Source organism: Chanodichthys erythropterus, chromosome 16 (assembly GCF_024489055.1).
Source record: "Chanodichthys erythropterus isolate Z2021 chromosome 16, ASM2448905v1, whole genome shotgun sequence".
Lineage (NCBI taxonomy): Eukaryota > Metazoa > Chordata > Actinopteri > Cypriniformes > Xenocyprididae > Chanodichthys > Chanodichthys erythropterus.
In genome coordinates this window covers 6,023,823-6,046,595 of record NC_090236.1, presented here as the reverse complement: position 1 = coordinate 6,046,595, position 22,773 = coordinate 6,023,823, and the positions used below count along the sequence as shown (strand labels likewise).

Sequence of the window (22,773 nt, the reverse complement as noted above, 5' to 3'; positions counted from 1 at the left end):
AAACATTGGTATATTATTAATGATTAATATTATTAAAAAATATAAAATGATTCGATTTTTTTATATTATTAAAATATAAATACTTTATAAAAATATATTAATAATTATCAATATAAAATCGTTAGAATTAATACATATTAATAAAATTAAAATTAAATGTTTATTAATTAATAAAGAATACAGATAAAATATTATTAATATTATTAATAATCTGAAATTATTAGAATTAGTACAGTTTTAATATTATTAAATATTAAATAAATGTTTTAAAAAATAAAATAGATTTAATAGTTTTAATATTATAAATACAATTACTAATTATAATATTATTATTAAAATGATTTTAACATTAATAAAATAACATATATCCCAGTTTAATAAGCATAGACAGCAAGTAAGCCATTCGTAGATTCAAATCTCTATAAAGTGTAACTGCTGCGGCTCTCTTTGAACAGTTTGGCATAGCAACGCTGACTTAAAGGCTGACAACCTGGATTTCCCATCATACCTGTGGCTGTCCGTGCTGGAGGTTTTGGAGACTCCATGATGTCTCTGTGCATAGATTTGGGGCGTGGCTTCTTTTGCTTTGCACCAGGGGGGCGGGGCTTAATGACACTGTCCATGTCATCCATCAGTTTGAGCTGCTTCTTCCTCATATATTCATTTCTTATAAACTCCCGTCTTGCCTTCTCCTCCTCCTTCCTCAGAAGATCCTCTTCCGCTTTCATTCTGATCAAGGAAGCAGAGAACTTATGCATTTCAAGCTTACAACATTTACAAACCATTTAAGATTAATTTAAATACAGAAGCAAAACAGGTGAATGTTGCATGAAGTTTTAGTAAAACAAATATAGGTAATTATTACATTATATTACTAAGTATTGTTATACTGCTGCATGTAAAATGAAAATAATTAGTTCCCCTGCTTTAAATAAAACACATTTTTATGCCATTTTATCACAAAGAAATAGAGCTTTATATATTGAATAAAGGCTGTTGAATTGGTTGTGCTATCTCTGATCTGCGATCTGTGCTATCTTTGTTTTCTGCGATCATTTCATTTTCTGCTATTGTGTTGTGTTATTTGTGGTGTTTTTCATACCGTGCTGCTTCTTTCTTCTGTTCCATCTCTGCCTCCTGTTGCTGTTTCTTCATCTGCATCTCTTTCTCCCTCCGCAACCTTTTCTCCATCAGAGCTGCTTTCTTCTGTGCAATATCCTCCTCTCCCTTCAGGTCGTCCTGAGTCACAGCAACACAAACAAACAGTTATTCAGTCTGACACAGAAGCTCATGTGCAGCTGGCTGTATGAGACAATGTCTCTCATAGAACATTGTGATGTGCAACATGAAGAAAAACACAAAATGTTCATTTCAAAGAAGTGTTTACTTAAAATGAATGAAAAAGAACAACAAAGACACTTGTTGAAGCTTCTGAACAGAGAAACATATGCGGTCTCAACCATTTATATCAAAGAAATAAATGTATTTGATTTATGTTGTTTGAAATAAATAAAGCATATACAGTATACTCCGATCAGGCATAACATTATGACCACCTTCCTAATATTGTGTTGGTCCCATTTTTGCTGCCAAAACAGCCCTGACCCGTCGAGGCATGGACTATACTAGACCCCTGAAGGTGTGCTGTGGTGTATCTGACACCAAGATGTTAGCAGCAGATCCTGTAAGTTGCGAGGTGGGGCCTCCATAGATCGGATCCTCGATTGGATTGAGGTCTGGGGAATTTGGAGACCAAGTCAACACCTTAAACTCATTGTGCTCCTCAAACCATTCCTGAAATTGCCGTGGTCCAGTTCTGATGCTCATGTGCCCACTGCTGGCGCTTTCGGCGATGGACAGGGGTCAGCATGGGCACCCTGACTGGTCTGCGGCTATGCAGCCCCATACACAACAAACTGTGATACACTGTGTATTCTGACACCTTTCTACCAGCATTAACTTCTTGAGCAATTTGAGCTACAGTAGCTCGTCTGTTGGATCGGACCACACGGACCAGCGATCCACATGTGCACAATTTGGCCCTTGTCAAACTCGCTCAAATCCTTAGGCTTGCCCATTTTTCCTGCTTCTAACACATCCACTTTGAGGACAAAATGTTCACTTGCTGCCTAATATATCCCATTGTTATTCAGTTCATCTATCTATGGTTATAATGTTATGCCTGATCGGTGTATACTCATACACCTATACAATGTAGATGAACAGTCAAATTTTTCTAACCCCACATACAATGTACTCTCAGCTTGCATGCTATCAAATGGAGTACACTCTGAAAGGCTGTGATTTTGACAGTACAGATACCCTAAGCATTGTGAAGTATACTTTCAGCTTCCATACTTTGTATGTAAATATCTAAGTCTCACCTTGTAGAAGAAGCCACAGCACATCTTCTGGTCTGATCTAAATTCTGGTCCAGTCTCTGTTTCTCTGCTGCTCTCCAGATTATGCCCATCTAGAGGCTTCAGAATAGAGAGAGGAACCTCAATCAGATCCTTCTTCTCTTGTGACTCTTCTTCATTTGTGTCCCCACTTGCTGTTTCTGTCGAACGGTCCATTGTTGGCTGAGACAGAACCTCAGATGTTGGCACATTCATGTTTCTATCATGTTTTGCTTCTTCCTGCTTTGCGTTCACCTGAGCAGATGGTGGATTTGCAGCTGCTTTTTGTGCATCTTCACTTGAAGGTCCCTCATCATGTCCCAAGTAGGCAAATGAGCTGGTCTGCATCTGGCTGGGCAAGAAACGTCTAAGTCGAGGCAAGCTGTCCACCGACTGCTGCGTGTTGAGTATGCGGCTGAAGGGCGTGACCTTCAGGTCGTTGGGCCTTGGCGTCCGTGGCGTCCTTGCATGGAAAGACGCAGACTTCCTTTTGATCGTCGAGGGTGAACGGTGTGATGTGCGTGGTGAGCCGGTGGATGACAAAATGGGGGAGAGCGACCCCACCGAACCTCGGCCCACTACACTGCTGCTGCGCAACTCACGCAGCTGTTTGCGTGGCACCGGGTCCGGTGGCGGAATCACCCAACTCTGATGATCACGCATCTGCATGATGCGTTCCTGCTGCTGTGCCAAACGCTGCATCTCTGACTGTAGGAAGTTCAGTGATGTGTTCAGGCGCTCGATGGATCGCGTGTACTCTGCCAAGTCCACCTCCACGGCTGCTTCCTCCAGGGGTGATTTTGGTGGTGCACCGTCTGGTCGACATCTCTCAAGTCTGGAATTGGAGTCATTCAAATTCAAGGGTGTCTTTAGAGGTTCTGGGTCGCCGATCTGTTTTTCCTGACCATCTGGGCCTTTACTGTCGCCCCCTAGTGGCGACACGACTCCTTTACGCCTAACCACGTTGAGGAAGGCAGTCCTGCCCATGCGCTGCCTGTGACGTGTGAAAGCCGCTTCGACTTTCTTCTTCTGTGCCTCAATAGCTCTGCGTTTCTCTTCCAGCTTCATCTTCAACTGCACCATCTCCGACGCCAACAGTTGCGAGGGATCACGAGGGGAAGTGATGCGAGCAGGGCTGCGTGCATCAGGAGTAATCGAGCGAACCGTCCCTGACGCTCCTGGGCTTGTGACGTTCAGCTCACCACTCTCAGGCGTGTTACCGCCACTACCGCTGCTGCGGCCATCACCATGGTTTAGTTTACGAAATTTCTGTTCAGCGAAGCTGGTCATTCGAACCGCAGAACCCAACGAGGAGGCCATGCTGGTGGCCAGGGAATGCATTCCCAAAAGGCTTGGACACGGGCTGCCAGACGTCTCCGGAAGTGGGCAGGAACGAGCCTCATGGTCCGGGTCCATGTCCGAGTAGTCCTTTAATGATGAATCCTCATCCTGTCCATCCTGGATGTCCTCGGTACGGACATGGATTCCAGTGTCCATGTCAGTAGAGGTGGAATTCAGGTCCGCGTCGTCTGCTCTGACCTTGGAAAGAGAGTCCTCGGAATCATTTGAGTCAGTGGCGGAGTTGTGGGAAGATGGGTTGTGTAGGAAAAAGGTGCTGTCCCCAGATGGGGGGTGCAAGCTGCTGTGGGGTTGTTCAGAGTCATGGATGATCTTCAGGGCTTCTTCTATACTAGGAGTATTGGGCTGAGGGTCATACGGAGGGCTGAGGTTATCTGCTGACACACCATTTGAGTACCTGAAACATGGGATATACATTAAATTATAGAGAACTCTCAAGATTTAGATAACTTACTTTAAAACACAACATACGACATAGTAGCATAAGCTTAGGTGAGAGTAGACGCCTCTCACAGTTCAAACAAATAGGGCTGGGCAACAAACTCAAGCTCCCTTTCTCTTATATCGAAATCCTCTGACATTTATCCTTAAAAATTCTCGTTTTAGACTTTTAATTCATGACCAGTGTTTTGTTTTGCTCTATTATCTGCGCTTCCGCGTTCGTCAATACTTCATGGGTCGGGTCAGAGGTCACTCTTCCACCAGAACTGAAATATAAACCTCTAGTCACTGAAGATTGTGCCCTTCCTGATATAGTAGATTTCATCTGAACTTCAGGGATAAGCATCCAACATCCATCCAAGTTCACATTTATTGTACATTCGCCCAAACAAAATAAAGAAAATAAAATTGCAAGAAGTACCCAGTGTAATTTCCCAGACGATGTCTGCTGATTTGTCTGTTGGATTTTTCATCATCCTCCTCATGTATTTTGCTGTGGGCGTTCCCATTAACGGGCTGGAATGAAAGGTTCCTCCGCATTCCTCGGGCTGCATGGTGGACTTTAAAACACAAACCTTCTGTGCTTGCTGATCGGCTCAGTCCACGTCTTGAAGATGAACTCGTGCTGTCATCAAGTGGAATCTCAAATGATATCCCATGAGCTGAGGACCTGAGGTGAAGACAAAGATTTATATATCTAGAGCTTGTAAAGACAGAGTAAAAGAGTGAAAGTGATAGAGAGCTAATACAGGGCACAAACCGTTTCTCTTTTGGCCATGTTCCCACACATCCGTCCACATATGACAAGGAGGATGACTGGCTGATAACTGCTGTAAAAGAAAGAAATTTACAGCAAGAGCAGGTAAATGTTTACAACTAAATAAAAGCGTCATCTACATTTATTCTATGCGTTCTAGCTATAAATTGTATCAATATGTGTGTTCGCTGTGAATGGAACCTATTGCTAAAGCCATGTTTTACCAGTTGAGATACAGGATACACATAAAACTAAAGAGGGGTGCAAAATGTGTTTCTTAGTTTTAAGAAAGAATGACTCAAAATTTTTATGTCTTACCTGAGATGTCATTTTTAGGTTGTGACCTATAGAACGAAATTGTTTGAAATATAAATTCTTGCATAAAATCATGACAAATGAGATCTCAAACTTGCATTGTATATAAGACAAACCTAGACTGCTCTGGACTGCCTGGTCTGTGGATCAGGTTTTGTTTGGTTATGGGAGCCATATTATTGGACTGAGATAGGTTAGAGATGGCTACAAAAGAAAATATATGAAATTTAGAGTTAACCAAATGCACAGCATGAACACCAAACATAACGGCCGACGAGATGGACCTTACCTTTGGTATTGAGTGTGCGGGGCCGAACAAAAGATGGTTTCACAACTTCACACCACCAGAATAGCTCTGCCATAAACACAAGGTAGTTACTCTGAAACACACAAACAGATGTTAATATTAATTAGAAGAAAAAGACACAGATCAAAGACAGAGGAGAACTGAAGAGACATAGATGGACAAATTTTGGACAATCTCTAGGGTCTCATAGGGCCTGATGTGTTTGTGTGTGTGTGTGTGTGTGTGTGTGTGTGTGAGAAGTGCTGCTCATGTAATGTTGTTCTATAACCACAAGGTGCCACTGTTCTCCTTTAGATAGAGATTGAGCCTTTACAGACCTTTACTAACTTAAAGGGTTAGTTCACCCAAAAATGAAAATAATGTCATTTATTACTCACCCTCATGCCATTCCACACCCGCAAAACCTTTGTTAACCTTCAATTTATAACGCTCCGGAGCTTCATGAAGCAGTGTTTTCAAATCAGCCATCACTAAATAAGTCGTTATTTTTTATTTATTTTTTTGGCGCACCAAAAATATTCTCGTTGCTTTAAAATATTAGTATTGAACCACTGTACTCACATGAACTGATTTAAATATGTTTTTAGTACATTAATGGATCTTGAGAGAGGAAATGTCATTGCTGGCTATGGAGGCCTCACTGAGCCATCGGAATTAAACAAAAATATCTTAATTTGTGTTCCGAAAATTAACAAAAGGTCTTACGGGTGTGGAACGGCATGAGGGTAAGTAATAAATGACATTATTTTCATTTTTTGGTGAACTAACCCTTTAATGACTACAGTGTATTTAAAATGAATACCAGCAAACTAGCATACTGTTTACAGTAATATATGCAATATATATTGTCTTCTATTTGAAAAATGTCACATGCTCTTATTGCACTGCATATTAAGTTAAAAAAAATGTCATCCAGCTATTATTTCAGAAAAAAAGATTTCCTTTAATACAGGTTTGTGTGAATATGATGTATACATTTAGAGGGTCATGTGTTTATGTATTCATCTGACATCACATTCTGTTGTGAAGGAAAAACAAGTGCAAGTTTAAGCATTTGAAATACTATAATAACTGTTCAAAATGCACTTTCATTAGTATATATCCTAATATAGTGCATTTATTGAAAGAAACTGCACAGCAGCCATGAGAAGAGTCTCTTTCAAAACATAAAAGGGTGTTCTGACCCGACAAGAGGAACAAAGCAACTGGGGCAGCCTGACACAAACAGAACAGACCCAGCACTCTCTGCAGATTTATTCAGTCCGACACCTTTATTTCACCACAGTTAGGGGCTGTTAGCCTCATGAAAAAGGCCTCATTTAGTGTAATCACAACATTTAAAGCCTAAATAATCAAAGAAATTAGATGTACCTTTGTTTTACTGGAGAGCATGTGACTGGCTGAAAGCATTTTAACCTGGTTTACATAATCGACCACAGACTCATCTGATATAATGGCAAATCTACAGCTGCCGGTTTGGAAAATTTAACACATTTGCTAAAAAAATTTTACTGGCTGTTGTTATGATGGTGGCTGTGTGAGGTAACGGCTACACATGGAGTGTGTTTATCTAGACAAACTGCTTCAATAACATTACTGTCTGAGGCGATCCACATAGCAGCGCTCTCACACACACAAACCATGACTCAGTCATTCCAAACGGTCAGATTTAAAACACGCACTGGTAGTCTTTCCCATCCTGCATCAGCCCTGCTGAAATTCCCTGTAATACTCCAGTGATCACTCATTCATACTGGCCTCGAACTAAAAAAGGATATTCAGTGGAAAATCACCACAGAAAGTGGCCATAATCTGTATCCTAGAAACCATACAATGTTTGCAACACTGAACCAAATGGGAAACACACATCCTACTCATTGTGTTGAAACATCTGAGTAAACGTCAGATACTAAATCATACCAGGAAAATAAGCAATGCAATTTTCCACTGGTTAGTCAGCTTACATATTATGGTCTTCAGTATTATGGTGGAATAAAATCAGCACACCAAATGAAAGTTTTACAATTTCTGAAGAAAATGACAGCAGCGCTTGTCATGCAGCACTCACCACCACGGCCACACGGTTTAAAGGGATAGTTCACCCAAAAATTAACAATGTCATCATTTACTTATCCTCATGTTGTTCCAAACCTGTATGACTTACTTTCTTCTGCTGAACACAAAAGAAGATATTTTGTAGAATGTCAGTTTTGGTGACTATTGAATCCCATTGTATGGACAATGGACAAAAAACAAAACAAAAAAACAGACATTTCTCAAAATATCTTTACCCTGATAGCACACTTAGAAGATGTCTTTAAGATGTTTATTATTTAGAATGTATGTAAAACTGACATCTTAAAGATGTCTATCAGATGTAAAACATAAGATGTTTGTAAACAGCAGATGCTTTCCAGATGAAGCAATCTTTAACAGACATCTTGTAGATGTATGTGTGTTATCTGAGTATGTTTCACAGAAGAAAGAAAGTCATATAGGTTTGGAACAACATGAGGATAAGTAAATGAAGACATAATTTTCATTTTTGAGTGAACTATCCTTTTAAGAAAGCACAGATCTCTGCAATAAGCCACACAGGTTCATGTCTATAGAATAAATAGTACAGGACAAGACATTTAATATTTAGAGTAAAGGGTTTGTAACACTTAGTATGTTAAACAGTAATAGTGATGTAACACTAAATACATGCAAAAACAAATGCAAGAAATGTGAAAAAATACAGTATAGTATCAACATCAAAACATGTCAAGATGATCTATTGAGCGAAATAAATCTATCAATCAATCTTTCAGTAAAACTGTATCAGTAAAAGAAGTGAAGAAGTGCTGCATGTGGATGTCAGGCTTTACCTTGATGGTGCTGGAGGCATACAGCATATCCTCCAGGGTGAAGTGACAGCAGTTGCTGAGGTTTTCCCTGCAGAACTCCTGGATCAGCTGGAGATTGTACAGACTGTCAGCCAATGACATTGTTTCTTTGATACAGATGTCTGGATGGGGAGGGAACAAACCACATAACAGCCAATGACATTTTGAATTAATCTGAGGGGGTGGAGACAGAACACAAGTAGAAGCCAATGAAGGCTTTGAGGGCGGGAACAGAATGTGTGATGTAATGAACAGAATCCTCCAAGTCACGGGGTGGGGATGTGTTTATGTTTGAATAACTGCTTGTCTGTTCTCTCTCAAACTTCCTTTCACGCACTCCTACTCACTCTGTTTATTCCTTTCACTCATTTCTTCTTCCACCCTCATGTACCCTCATTCGTATCAAGAAATTAACACTTTTATTCAGCAAAGATGATCATTTGATAAATCAATAAAATGATCAAAAGTGACAGAAAAGATTTCTATTTCAACTTTCCTGATTTCAAAGAATACTAAAAAAAAAAAAAAACTCAAATGTAATCAGTACAATTGTTTTCAACATTGATAATAATAAGAAGAAATAATTCCTGAGCACCAAATCAACATATTAAAATGATTTCTTAAGGATCATGTCAATTTATTTTTAATTGTAATAATTTTTCACAATATCACAATATTACAGTTTTATTGTATTTCTGATCAAATAAATGCAACTTTGGTGAGCATAAGAGACTTCTTTCAAACACCTTAAAAATCTTACCCCAAACGGTGTCATCAAGAGGCTTTTGTAGTTCAACTTAATTTCTTTTAAACAGAGTTTAAAATCATATAAACGCTGCCTTTATATTGATATGTCACTTTTAAAGAGAGACAGAGACAGTGTTCTTCAGCTGACCCTGAATATTTGAATGGTGTTATACTCTTGTTGTGAGGGACTTCAGAAGGAGTTTAGTGGATAAAGTAGTTTTCCTGATGCTGTTTGTGTGTGTACGCCTGTTATCTACAGGGCCAGATTAGGGGCAGAGTATTTTGTTGAGGCTTTATCTGTATAGGCCTCTGTTGGAGGGTACTGTATGTACTCTCAACTACACCTCTCAACTAAATTAAGACACACTCTTTCTGACTAAAATATTGTAGTGTTATAGGCCTGTTCCTCAGAAAAAGTCTAGTCTAGACTACACAAGAAACTTCAGCAGTGTTTGTACAAGATTAGAAAATCACTACTAATAGTGCAGTTTAATGTCAGAGATGTGGTCTAGCAGTGTCACAAATGGTTGAGGAAAAGATATCAAAATAAACAGGATTTAAGTGCAGCAGTCAAGTGTTTAATAATAGAAAAACAAAAATGACAGTATACTCATATTGTTTATATGTCTGTGTGGTGTTTTTAATTTTCTTTAAAACAAACCATGTGCAAATTCAAGTCAACAGCATTGCTGAGCATTTTGTCTTTAAAAATGCAGTGATCTAAAGACAGTTTCAAAACCTTGGTTTGAAATTGAAATTGTTACCAATCACATCAACGTGCCGACGGGCTTTAGCATTTCATTAACTGATCGCTCTGAAGCAGTGGAGTCTCAAGAGAAGCCCGGTTATCCCAGTATATTTTAACATTAGCAACACATTATTAGCTGTTTGATAACGTAGTCAAGCAAAAGGCTAATCATATTAATTACCGTTATGTGTCCTATGTTGTGCAGAGGGATACCATTTTGCAGCGTTTCCCTCAGTAAGTTGGCCAAGCTTGTGCGAGTGAGTGGAGGCGCGGCTCATTTGCATATTCAAGGATCTGTGTATACTAAATGAGGTAAATGAGTTATATTCAAGCTATTTTAAGACATGAAATAATGGAAAAAATGTTTAAATATGGCATTTTGGTGATCAAAGATGAGTTTTAAGGGATAATATTACTGACTACAGGGGGCTTTAAACAACAGAGTGAACTAATCAAGCAAAACAACATCATGTGCACGCTAATCAATCAGTAACCAAGGAGACAAATGACATGGAAATTCATTGTATTACAAACACAAATACTACTTCCAGGTACTTTTGAAAATGGCGTTTTCGTTTCAAAACGCTCCCCGTCCACACTAGTATTTTCCAAAAGTTTCTCATCCCACACTGAAACATCAGAAGACACTAAATTCACCTTCCTACGCATGGGTAAAACCTCCAAAAAGCTCACTGAGATAATAAAGACAGAACAGTCATAATAAAGTTCTCATGCTATTCTTCTGGCAGGATCATTTTATTAAACAACATATCTCACCAATCATTGATGCATCCAGGTCGCACTCATGAAACCATTATACGTTTGTTCAAACAAGCAAAAGCTCTCAAATTTTGCCACAGGACAGCAATGAGTAAATTTTCTTTCATCATTGCAGGACTGCGATATAAAGAGTGTACAAAGTAACAACAGTGTGAAAGTGAATAGCACATTAAAGGCACAATAGAGGTATAAACTAGGGATGTGTCACGATGATTGTTTTAAAAATTCCCCAATGTTTTCGGTGCTGATGTGGTGGTGACACGTTCATGTAACCAGAGGGTGGTGCGCGCTGACAATGACACACCTAAAAGCTGTCAGTCAACTCTCAGACAACAGAAGAACAACACATTGTCTCACAAGCATACTGTAGACTTGCATGGCATAATACAGATTGAAAAGTGAATGGTCTCTCTCTCTTCTTGTATGTGTGTAGACTATACATGCGTGCGTGCGTGCGTGCATACGGGGGAGGGGTATGATTTACAAATAATAATCGAATAATTCCCAGCGATCATTGAATATTATTTTTGCTTGAAATGCCCATCGTATAAACATGTACAAACCTGATTCCAGAAAAGTTGGGACACTGTACAAATTGTGAATAAAAACAGAATGCAATGATGTGGAAGTTTCAAATTTCAATATTTTATTCAGAATACAACATAGATGACATATCAAATGTTTAAACTGAGAAAATGTATCATTTTAAGGGAAAAATAAGTTGATTTTAAATTTCATGGCATCAACACATCTCAAAAAAAGTTGGGACAAGGCCATGTTTACCACTATGTGGCATCCCCTCTTCTTTTTATAACAGTCTGCAAACGTCTGGGGACTGAGGAGACAAGTTGCTCAAGTTTAGGAATAGGAATGTTGTCCCATTCTTGTCTAATACAGGCTTCTAGTTGCTCAACTGTCTTAGGTCTTCTTTGTCTCATCTTCTTCTTTATGATGCACCAAATGTTTTCTATGGGTGAAAGATCTGGACTGCAGGCTGGCCATTTCAGTACCTGAATCCTTCTTCTACGCAGCCATGATGTTGTAATTGATGCAGTATGCGGTCTGGCATTGTCATGTTGGAAAATGCAAGGTCTTCCCTGAAAGAGACAACATCTGGATGGGAGCATAAGTTGTTCTAGAACTTGGATGTACCTTTCAGCATTGATGATGCCTTTCCAGATGTGTAAGCTGTCCATGCCACATGCACTCATGCAACCCCATACCATCAGAGATGCAGGCTTCTGAACTGAGCGCTGAGAACAACTTGGGTTGTCCTTGTCCTCTTTAGTTAGGATGACATGGCGTCCCAGTTTTCCCGGGCGGGAGTGGGCGGTCAGAAAACTTTGCGGGAGACCCGCAGGAAACGGTGGGATTTGGCGTGTAATAGAAACGGAGTCATCAAATGAAGTTAAGAAGAAATTTAAAGCGGCTCTTTACTTGACAAAAGCAAAGCAAGACAAGTCAAGACACTTGGAAACAATTCTTAAAATTCATTTTATTTTGAGCATTCTCACATGATCTAGTAGTGCACTGTCAGAGAGGACATTAGTGTGTGTGGGCGGATCATGGAAGAAAGATGCACAAGTCTGCGACCGCAGTCAGTCAGCAATATACTTTTCCTTCATAGTAATATGGAGTAAGCAATGCAAGGCCCGGTGATCATTCACCACGTTATTTTTATTTATTTATTAGTATTATTTATTTTCTTTGCAATAGCCTGTTAAGCAAGGCATTCTATTTATTTTATTTATTTCGTTTTGTATTTAATTTGTTTAAAGTATATCTAGTATGTGTTTATTTAATAAGTTAAAGTTATTTCGTATTGTGCTTTGGCTTATTTACTTAAAATGTTATTTAAACTTCTTGTTTAGTTAATCGTTCGGTGAGTGTGTATGCAGTAGCCTGCGTTTAAAAACTGAGGTGCCGCTAGTTTTGGTTTTGTTTTAACGGTTAATGTTTTATAATGCTAATAAAAATACCCAATGTTTTTATCACGTGTGGTGCTTTGGTTTTGCGGCTACTTCATCTTATTTTTACGCAATCATGTTTAAAGTCTATTATTCTAGATGTTAACTTGAAAGAATTTAGTCTGAGAGTTTTTGTTTAGGCCTATTTTTTACAAGCTCTGAGAGAAAGTCCGCGGGAGCGGGCGGGAGTGGACACAAACATTGCGGGCGCGGGTGGGAGTGGAACACGCGGGTTGCGGGAGCGGGTGGTCCTGGTCAGACATTCAGCGGGAGCGGGCGGGTGCGGGTTAAGGAAATCAGTCCCGCGCAGGGCTCTACCATGGTGCTCATGCGGGTGACACAAATCTGAGTTCAACTCATGGCACTTCCCAATCCTGACGCTCTCCTCAAAAATTAAATATGCAGTTCAACATAAAAGAATTTATTAAAAGACATAAAAAATGCAATCTGATCATTTTCATAAAGCTCACACAAAGCTAGTGTATGGATTCAGAAGACCTTGAATATAGAGCATACATTATTAAACTACCTTTTTGTCCTTTTTGGAAATTGACATTCCCTGGTCACTGCAAAAAGCAGTTGTTGTTTTTTTCTGGTTTTTTTTTTTTTCAAAACTTCTTCTTTTGTGTTCCATTGAAGAAAATCATTAACATCAGGGTGGATAAATAATGACAGAATTTTAATTTTGTGTGAGCTATACCTTTAAATTAAAAAGAAAGTCTACAATAAAACCAACCGCTCATGGTCTCAGAATCAATCAATGAGCCAAGGCCCTCTTCTGACATGTAACCATCATGGCCCTAATGCAGTTCTATAAATATAAATCAAATGCAACTCTCTCTCTCTCCTTCAGAAATCATTCTAATAAGCTGTTTTGTTGCTCAAGAAACATTTATTGTTATTATTATTATCAATTTTGAAAACAGTTTTGGCTGCTTAACACACACACACATATATACAAATATAATATATATATATATATATATATATATATATATATATATATATATATATATATATATATATATATATATATATATATATATATATATATATAATTTGTATTTGTATATATATAAACTGATTAGGAGAAACAGATTGATATTTCTCACATTACAAAGAAGAATTTCTAGCAGCAGTACCTTCCAGTGGCACAGCATCAGGACAGTAGAAGTGCAGTAGTGCAGCCAGTGAACAGCCATCTGTGTTGTCCTTCAGGAGATTGTCCACCAGGGGGAAACATAGAGCCGGACGTGCTTTAGAGTCCTCTCTCCTGTAGCGACCCTGTGGATTACACATGCAGAATGGTTACCATGACAGCAAGATTGTTAAAATGCACTCAAGTTAGTAAAGGGACACACACACAAAATTACCTAATCAAATTACTTATATTACATATTACATATAGTGCTAGGGCTGATGTGAATTAACCAGATTAGCTTGCAGCCATTGCAATAAAAAAGAATGCAAGGAATATGAGGTCACTACAGAAATCTGATATCTTCTTGTTATTTGATCTGTAAAAGCAAACCTAGCATCTCTCCAACTTAGCATTTGAGGACTTCAGATGCAAAAGCCATAAGTTCTAGGTTTGGGTGATTTTTTAAGATTTTTTTCGATTAATTCGAATTTATCTTTTGCCTCGATTTTATTATTTTTTAAATCTTGAATAAAAATGTTAGCAAGTGTTTCAATTAGACATGTTGACAATACAGCAATAATAATACATGATAATGTATTAAGAGAAGAAAATGATCCGACCTGATTAACCACTCTCGCGTGATGCTCTATGAACGTAGAACACATCACTGTTCATTCAGAAATCCGTTATTGCGTTATAAAAATGAGACGCAGGCAGTGGAATGAGAGTTGAGCTTTTTTTTAACTTGACCGTCGTGTTTTTACTATGCCGTTTCATGGGCGAGATGCTGCAAAAGACACGAGACAAGTGCAACACCTAAATATGTCCGCCAAACATAAAACCAGTAGAACAAATAGCACAATGGAATGCAAAATCCTGTAAACCTGTTTGATATTTAATGTTCCCTTTCGTGGGAACTATCGACGCTGCGTGACAACGCATTGGGAACCTTCTGCGTGATGTCGTCACTGAAGCACTCATGTATCTAACCAATCGCGTAGCGAGACGTCAGAGACGGGTGACGTCACGGACCAGGAAACTATAAAGCACACCTGGATGCAGAGCACGGTAGCTTCTGTGTCTTCAGCAAGCACTCTATGTTATCGTGTGTCTTATTTGGTGTTGTTTGTCTTATTTCATATAAACAAGTCACGATATCTTTGTCTGAGGACAAGAGTATCTCACACCAATCCATATATATATATATATATATAAAAAAGACACGTATTATGGCGAGAAACAGCAGTTGAATGGGAGTTGAGTAAGCCTGGGCAGCTCTCGAGGGAGCCGTCTGTGTGCACTATAAAAAAAAAAAAAAAAACTCGCTCTCAGAATACTGTGTTCCAGTGTTCCCCGCGGATCGCGGAAAAGAAGCCATTCGTGGGGTTCACAAATGGATCTGACAGAGGGGTTAGAGACGGGCGTTGCCCTTTCTCTGCCCTTACCTGCCAGGTTCAGTGCCGTCTCCCAGGTGGAAGCACGCTCTACGGTTTCTTCCCCGGGTTGAGGCACCGGTATTTCACATGCCAGCTCTGAGGAGGTGGATATTGTGATATCGATCTGAGGACTCGCCACCTCACACACATCGTGTTAGGGAGTGGAGCATGCACGTCAGTTCAAAAACAAAGCAGCTGACGGTTCATTCATAAAAATGTCCCGGAGTGTAAAAGAAATGAACTAGCGGGAGTTTTTATCTCCACTCCTGTTGGCTTTATTCTCGAGGGAATAAAAGTCTAACACGAGGCTTAGATCTCGCGTTTGCCGAGGCAGCGCGTGGATTAAGTGTGCAACAAAAAATATACGGCTCGCTCGGATCTTGCGTTTGCCAAGGCTGCGCATAGATTGCGTGCACGTAGTATATATTGTATATAATGTTTATACATAATATATATATCTGGAGGGAACTGAGCAGACGGGAGTTTCCCTTTCTCTCTTTCCCTATAATACCTTGCAAACTATTACGAGCTATAATTCTCTTTGTATTCTAATATATTCAGCCTGTCATTTTTGACTGTTTTGGGCTGCATTTAATTTAAGGATTAAATGAAATATTGAATACATTAAATTCTGAGGAATTTAAAGGAAAAAAAGGGTGTCACCACCCTTGCTCCCCCGCAGAAAGCTTGGGGACCGGGACAGGTGACACAGCTGAAGTCCTTGTGAAGTAGGACAGATCTGCGGACTGTTATTACCACCAAGAAGGCTTCAAAGAGGTCCTGACATCTGTGGGCCAGGATCCATGAGGGCAGCCCCCTCCGGAGGGGGTCCTGTGTTAGAATATCTGACACCCGTCCCCCTTTGGCGCCCTCAGGGGGCCGTTATGCTAACCCTGCCACCCAGTGTGCGTCAGGGCACAACGGTCTCCACCGACTCTCCGAGGAGAGCCGGTTATGACTTGATTCGTCTGTTTTCTGCCGGTGCGCCGCTCCAGAACGTTGAATCGAGTGCTCAAAAACACCAGAGGTCAGTCTCGAGAGACTGGTTCCCTTAGTAGATTTTATGGTAGAATGGAAACTTCTACCGAATATATCAAAATGGATGCTGCTCATCAGAGGGTTACAGGGTCTCGCCCGCCCAGATTCAATGGGGTCTTTCCCATAGTGGTGACCCCCAAGCAGTCTCTGGTTATGGAACAAGAGGTTATGACACTCTTGCGAAATGGAGCTATAGAAAGGGTTCCTCCTCCCAGCAAGCTGTCAGGCTTCTACAGCCGCTACTTCATTGTTCCAAAGAAGGATGTGTCCTATCATAGATTTACATGTGTTAAATCACTCAATACGAAAGCTCAAATTCAAGATGCTTACACTTAAACAGATTATCCCACAGATCAGGTCCAAGGACTGGTTTGTGGCGATAGACCTGAGAGAGGCATACTTTCAGGTGTCCATCCATCCTTCCCATAGGAAGTTCCTCAGGTTTGCTTTCGGGGGCAAAGCTTACCAATACAGGGTTCTTCCTTTCGGCCTGTTATTATCACCCCGCACATTCACGAAGTGCGTGGATGCAGTGCTGGCTCCACTGAGACTCCAGGGCATCCGCGTACTGAATTACATAGAAAGTGATTCTAGCTCAATCAGAGCAACTAGCAGTTCAGCATCGAGATGCTGCTCTGTACCACATGAAAAGGCTCGGGCTGAGGCTCAATGCCAAAAAAAAAAAAAAAAAAAAAAAGAGTGTGCTAGTTCCGGCTCAGACTACCACTTATCTAGGTGTAGTTTGGGACTCCACCATGATGCAGGCACATTTGTTTCCTGCTCGTGTGAGTTCCATTCTCGCAGCCGTGAAAGGGGTGAAGTTAGGCCAGTCACTCACTGTAAAACAGTTCCAGAAACTGTTGGGTCTTATGGCAGCTGCGTCCAACGTCATACCTTTTTGGCCTTCTGCACATATGACTCTTACAGTGGTGACTCAGGACCAGGGGATTTTCTCCGAGGGGAAATCCTTTTCGCATGATCAAAAGTCGCGCGGCAATGCCTTCGTGCTCTGGCCATGTGGAAAGATCCCTGGTTCCTGTCCCAGGTACCCGTGCTGGGGATTTCTGGTCGTCATGTAATGCTTACGACAGATGCCTCCCTCACGGGCTGGGGGCGATCATGAGTGGTCGCTCAGCTCAGGGTCTATGGGAGGTCCTGGAAGGTGTCAGACAAGTTCTTGACACTTAAAACTATCTTTCTCCTGGCTGTCTCTTCTTTGAAGAGAATTGGTGATTTACAAGCGCTGTCAGCAGTTTGCACCTGGTATGGTGAAAGCCTTTCTGCATACCAGGCCGGCACATAAATCGGTTGGAGATGATGGTGGTGTTTCTAGCATTAAAACACTTTCTCCCAGACCAGAGAGGCCATCACGTGTTGGTCCGCACGGACAACACGGCAGTGGTCTTATATATAAACCATCAGGGGGGTCTGCGGTCTTGCCAACTTTACTACTTGGCCCGTCGGATCCTCCGATGGTCCCTAGGGAAGCTGCTCTCTCTGAAGCCAGCTTTCATCCTTGGGTATAAAGGGAGCAGACGCCCTGTCGAGGCAGGGGCCGAGGCCCGGGGAGTGGAGACTCCACCCAGAAGTGGTGGATCTCCTATGGAAAAATTTCGGTCGAGCGGAAGTCGACCTATTTGCTTTGGGAGAGTCAACCCAGTGACCACTCTGGTACTCCCGAACACATCCAGCACCTCTGGGTCTGGATACCATGGTACAGACGTGGCCGAAACTACGTCTGTATGCATTTCCCCCGATCACCTTGTTCCCGGGAGTTCTGGAGAAAGTACACCGGGAAGGGGTCAGCCTAATACTGGTAGCCCCCTTCTGGCCAACCAGAATATGGTTCTCGGACCTAGTGTCCTTACTAGACGGCTCCCCAATGGAGCTTTCCCTTAGACAGGACCTCCTTTCGCAAGCGGGCGGCTCGATAATACATCCCCGCCCAGAACTGTGGAAGCTATGGGCCTAGCCTCTGAGGGGGCCAGGCTCATAGATGCTGGTCTTCCAACTGAGGTTGTGGAGACCATCCTTAACCCTCTGGAGTCTGAGGCTGATTTGGGGCCTGGAGAAGTTTTGACATGCTCTGACATTTGTGCTTTTTTCAGTTCTTCATAAACATATTAATGGAAAAAGTGTCATTACACTGTATTCAGCACAAACTAGGCTACAATAATATGTGAGGAACATGTATGTACATGTTTGTGTTTTTGAAGGAATAACATTTATGCGTGGTTATTGAAAAAACAAAAAACTTAAGTCACTGAAATAAGGCCAAAAAAAGTATAGTAAATCTGTGTTCACAAGACTTTTGGGTATTGGAGGTTGTAGACTAGAATTTTTGCTTCAGAATTATGTAAAAATTATGCTGCCTACTCCTTCATATAAAACAATATATTGATTTAGTTTTTGTAAGACACTTTTTGCCAAGGAACACAGTATGCGAGGAGGCGTGAATCACCACTGAAAATGGGCCATTCTCACCTGAGAAGACAAAAGAATTGGATAGTAATGAGCTGAAATGACTTGCATATTAATGAGGCATTTCAGTCAGGTAGGCTGTGAAAAAAAACCTCCTGTGATGTCTCAAGCTCATTATGATATATGAAACATACAGAAAAATATTATTACAATATAAAGTAATGGTTTTATATTATACTTTAAAATATAATGTATTTCTGTGATGCAAAGAGTCTGAATATAGGCTTTTAGTTTAAAAGCATGCACATTTGGAGAAATATTGGATTCTCATATGCTTATGTCAATTTTCTATACAGAGGAGTTATTTTTATTTAATATTCACTGTCATTACTATGAGCGCTGGTGTTTTCAATTCATCCTTGAAGTCGGAGGGCGCTCTATGCATTTTTAGTCCACAAATTCATCTAAAAGAAGAAGAGGCTATTCCATGAATGGAGTTTCCAATTCATACAGCTGCAGGAGGGCGCTAAAGAAACAAAAACTCATCTAAAATTCATCCATAGAAGAAAAGTAAACAGGAACTAACTGTATGTCTTCTAGAGATCGCTAACCATGAATTTTACATCCAGATAAACACTTTTCAAGACAATAAATACACGATTGAGATGATGAATGCATGTATTGCCTCTGAATTTGCGTCTGAATAGCGCTGGCTCCGTGGGTGTGGCCGCATTAGCGGATAATGAGCTGAATCACAGTCTTCTGACATGGCTCTCTTTTCATACAGATTACATAAACACAGAAGGTTTGTTTTCGATTTGACTTACATGATTTAAAACCTGACATCTTAACGTTTTTTTAGACATAAGTTTAATTTTTCTGCGATTAGTATTCACTAAGTTACAGTTCATTTTCTGAGAATTATCAGATTGGATTTCGTTCAGAGGGAGAGGAGAGATCACGCATCATGTTAGTTTTCTTTATTTTACAAAAAGCACAACATTTTGTTTTTACTTTGAGTGTATATAAATAAAAGAAGACATTCTATAGTTTCAATTGATATATTACTTATGTCTCTATGACAAAAAATGACGGAGTATTTGAAGTCTGTTTTGCTGCAATGTGAAAAAAAAACTGCAAAACGCGCCGGCGCGTTTTTAGACCTCAGAGTGTTAACTCCAGAGATCCCGCCACGAGGAAGCTTTATTCCTATAAACGGAATTTATTTTCTGCTTGGTGCAGACAGAATAATATGGACTCTGTCCACCCTCCTATCAGCTTTGTGCTAAGATTTCTCCAAGAAAAATTATCGGAGGGCCTATCGCCTTCAACCTTGAAGGTTTACGTTGCGGCTATCTCAGCCTTTCATGCTTCTCTTGAGGGTGGCTTCTCGGTGGGTCGAGACCCCCTCGTTACTCGCTTCCTCTGTGGCACACTGAGGTTGAGGCCAGCCTGGGACTTGGCTGTGGTATTACAAGGGTTAGCTGAGGCTCCCTTCGAACCACTCTCACTTTAAAACAGTTTCAGAGACTGTTGGGTCTGATGGCAGCTGCGTCCAACGTGATTACTATTGGCCTTCTGCACATGAGACCCTTACAGTGGTGGCACAGGACCAAGGGGTTTTCCCTGAGGGGAAACCCTTTTCGCATGATCGAAGTCACGCAGCGATGCCTTCGTGCTCGGGTCATGTGGAAAAAGCCTTGATTCCTGTCCCAGGGACCCATGCTGCCGCCACGAGGAAGTTGCATGCCTACAAATGGAATTTGTTTTCTACCTGGTGTAGAAACAATAATACGGACCCTGTCCTTTCTTCTATTAGCTGTGTGCTAAAATTCCTCCAGGAAAAATTCTCGGAGGGCCTATCTCACTCAACCTTGAAGGTTTTACATTGCAGCAATTTCAGCATAACATGCTCCTCTTGAGGGGAATATCTCGGTAGGTCGAGACCCCCTCGTCACATGCTTCCTCCGTGGCACATTGAGGTTGAGGCCTCCAGTGCGCACAAGGGTTCCGGCCTGGGACTTGGCCGTGGTCTTACAGGGGTTAGATGAGGCTCCCTTTGAACCACTAGAGGAGGTTCCTGAGAGGTTCCTCACTCTTAAAACGATTCTTTTATTGGCTATCACTTCTCTGAAGCGGATAGGAGACTTACAAGCACTTTCTGTTGCTCCTTCTTTTCTTGAATTTGCTCCGGGAATGGTGAAAGCATTCCCGTATCCTAGACCGGGTTATGTCCCAAAGGTCCCTACCAATGTCCCAGGCCCCATTGTGCTTCAGGCCTTCTATCCTCCTCCATTTGAATCTGCGGATCAGGAAAAATTTAATCTGCTGTGCCCAGTAAGGGCTTTGGATGCTTATGTCCACAGAGCTGCCCTGTGGCGTAAGTCAGATCAATTGTTTGTCTGTTATTGGTCCCCTAAAAAAAGGCGGCCCAGCATCGAAGCAGAGAATGAGCAAGTGGGTGGTCGAGGCCATCTCACTTGCCTATGAAGCGGCCGGACAGCCTTCTCCTTTGAATGTTCGCGCCCATTCAACTAGGGGTATGGCGGCATCAAAAGCTTTGATGTCAGGAGTTTCCATGGGTGATATATGTGATGCAGCTGGATGGTCATACCAGCACACATTTATTAAGTATTATAACTTTGATATCGGCTCCACCCTAGGGTCCTCCGGGTTGTCAAGATAACTTTGACAAGTGTTTGAGCTACGGCTCAGTTGGGATTGCGTTCCCAATGCGTTGTCACGCAGCGTCGATAGTTCCCACGAAAGGGAACGTCTCGGGTTACAGATGTAACCCTGGTTCCCTGAGTAGGGAACGAGACGCTGCGTCTCTTGCCGTACCCCTGCACACTTGTGAGTGCTTGCTTCAGACTTATCCAGAAGCTACCGTGCTCTGCATCCAGGTGTGCTTTATAGTTTCCTGGTCCGTGACGTCACCCGTCTCTGACGTCTCGCTACGCGATTGGTTAGATACATGAGTGCTTCAGTGACGACATCACGCAGAAGGTTCCCAATGCGTTGTCACGCAGCGTCTCGTTCCCTACTCAGGGAACCAGGGTTACATCTGTAACCCGAGACGTTTGCATGATGGTGACAGGCTGAAAGCTGCTGTTGTTTTCTGTTTTTACAAAGCATTTGCTGTTAATAATAGCCTATTACTGGTGTTATTTATTGCTATTACTTTTTGGCTAAGAAATATTTAGCATTTTCTTATTTTATATTATTTCTGAGTATATAGGATGTGTTTAAAATAAGTTTGTACAACATTTGTCTTCATATTTCAGGCATATTTCTGCAAAGATATTTAACCAATTGTTTTACATTTACACCATGTTGATTACTTCATGTGTGGTGCACTTGGAATGGAACTTTTTTAACCAGATTGTTAATAAAGAATGTTACTTAAATCATATTGTAGTTTTTAAGGTTCATTAATTCTACTTTAATGGCAATTAATAGGTCCTTTTCATTGCCATTAAAGCAAAATAACTGAAAATAAACATACAAGCTTGATAAAAATGCTTATTTTAGAAGAAAATTTCAGACGGCACTTAGAGACATTTGCATCTGAAGTCTTCATTTCATCTCTAGTTTATAGTGTTGACTTTCTGATATTTGTTTTTGGCCGAATAGATATTATGGGTTGTGGGTGTGTTTGAGTTTGCTGTGGTTTAGGTGTGGTCATATTTACAAAGGCAGGTAAACAATAAAACTATTTTTGGACATGTGAATGCAGTTTATAGGCGTTGCGCATGTTAATACGGAAGTGTTCCTCAACACTAGCTTCACTGTGACTGTATTTGCATGCCTATTTTAGTAAGAACAACCTGAAAGCAGCACCCAGTCAGGCATTAACTCAAAAAGAAGATTTACAGGGTAAGTACTGCTGAAATTTTCACTGATTTCTCAAGCTGTAGAATGATGTACTAATTGTTTAGTAGCTATGTTATATTTTTAACTACTTTCTATAATTTTTTTTTGAATGTAGCTTACTTATTAGTTATTTAAATAATTGTCAAATGTTAATAA

The 22,773-nt window shown here is 40.7% G+C and overlaps 2 protein-coding genes across 6 annotated transcripts in view; one reads left to right on the top strand and one right to left on the bottom strand.

Annotated features, from left to right (window-relative positions):
• Positions 1 to 22,773, bottom strand: part of camsap2b (calmodulin regulated spectrin-associated protein family, member 2b) — an 84,283-nt gene that overhangs the window by 7,635 nt on the left and 53,875 nt on the right. For 2 of the 3 annotated variants that reach the window (XM_067364147.1, XM_067364149.1), the window contains exons 5-14: positions 13,851 to 13,992; positions 8,449 to 8,588; positions 5,561 to 5,651; positions 5,388 to 5,475; positions 5,275 to 5,300; positions 4,960 to 5,029; positions 4,621 to 4,869; positions 2,385 to 4,155; positions 1,103 to 1,239; positions 509 to 729 (exon numbers count right to left, since the gene is read on the bottom strand). In XM_067364147.1, coding sequence (XP_067220248.1) covers positions 509 to 729; positions 1,103 to 1,239; positions 2,385 to 4,155; positions 4,621 to 4,869; positions 4,960 to 5,029; positions 5,275 to 5,300; positions 5,388 to 5,475; positions 5,561 to 5,651; positions 8,449 to 8,588; positions 13,851 to 13,992 — 2,935 coding nt within the window. The remainder of the gene's footprint in view (positions 1 to 508; positions 730 to 1,102; positions 1,240 to 2,384; positions 4,156 to 4,620; positions 4,870 to 4,959; positions 5,030 to 5,274; positions 5,301 to 5,387; positions 5,476 to 5,560; positions 5,652 to 8,448; positions 8,589 to 13,850; positions 13,993 to 22,773) is intronic. The other variant, XM_067364148.1, reaches the window with a different exon arrangement.
• The window catches only part of LOC137003878 (sterile alpha motif domain-containing protein 9-like), a 28,291-nt gene continuing 28,085 nt past the window's right edge, over positions 22,568 to 22,773 (top strand). For 2 of the 3 annotated variants that reach the window (XM_067364143.1, XM_067364144.1), the window contains exon 1: positions 22,568 to 22,620. The gene's annotated coding sequence lies outside the window, so the exon portion shown is untranslated. The remainder of the gene's footprint in view (positions 22,621 to 22,773) is intronic. The other variant, XM_067364146.1, reaches the window with a different exon arrangement.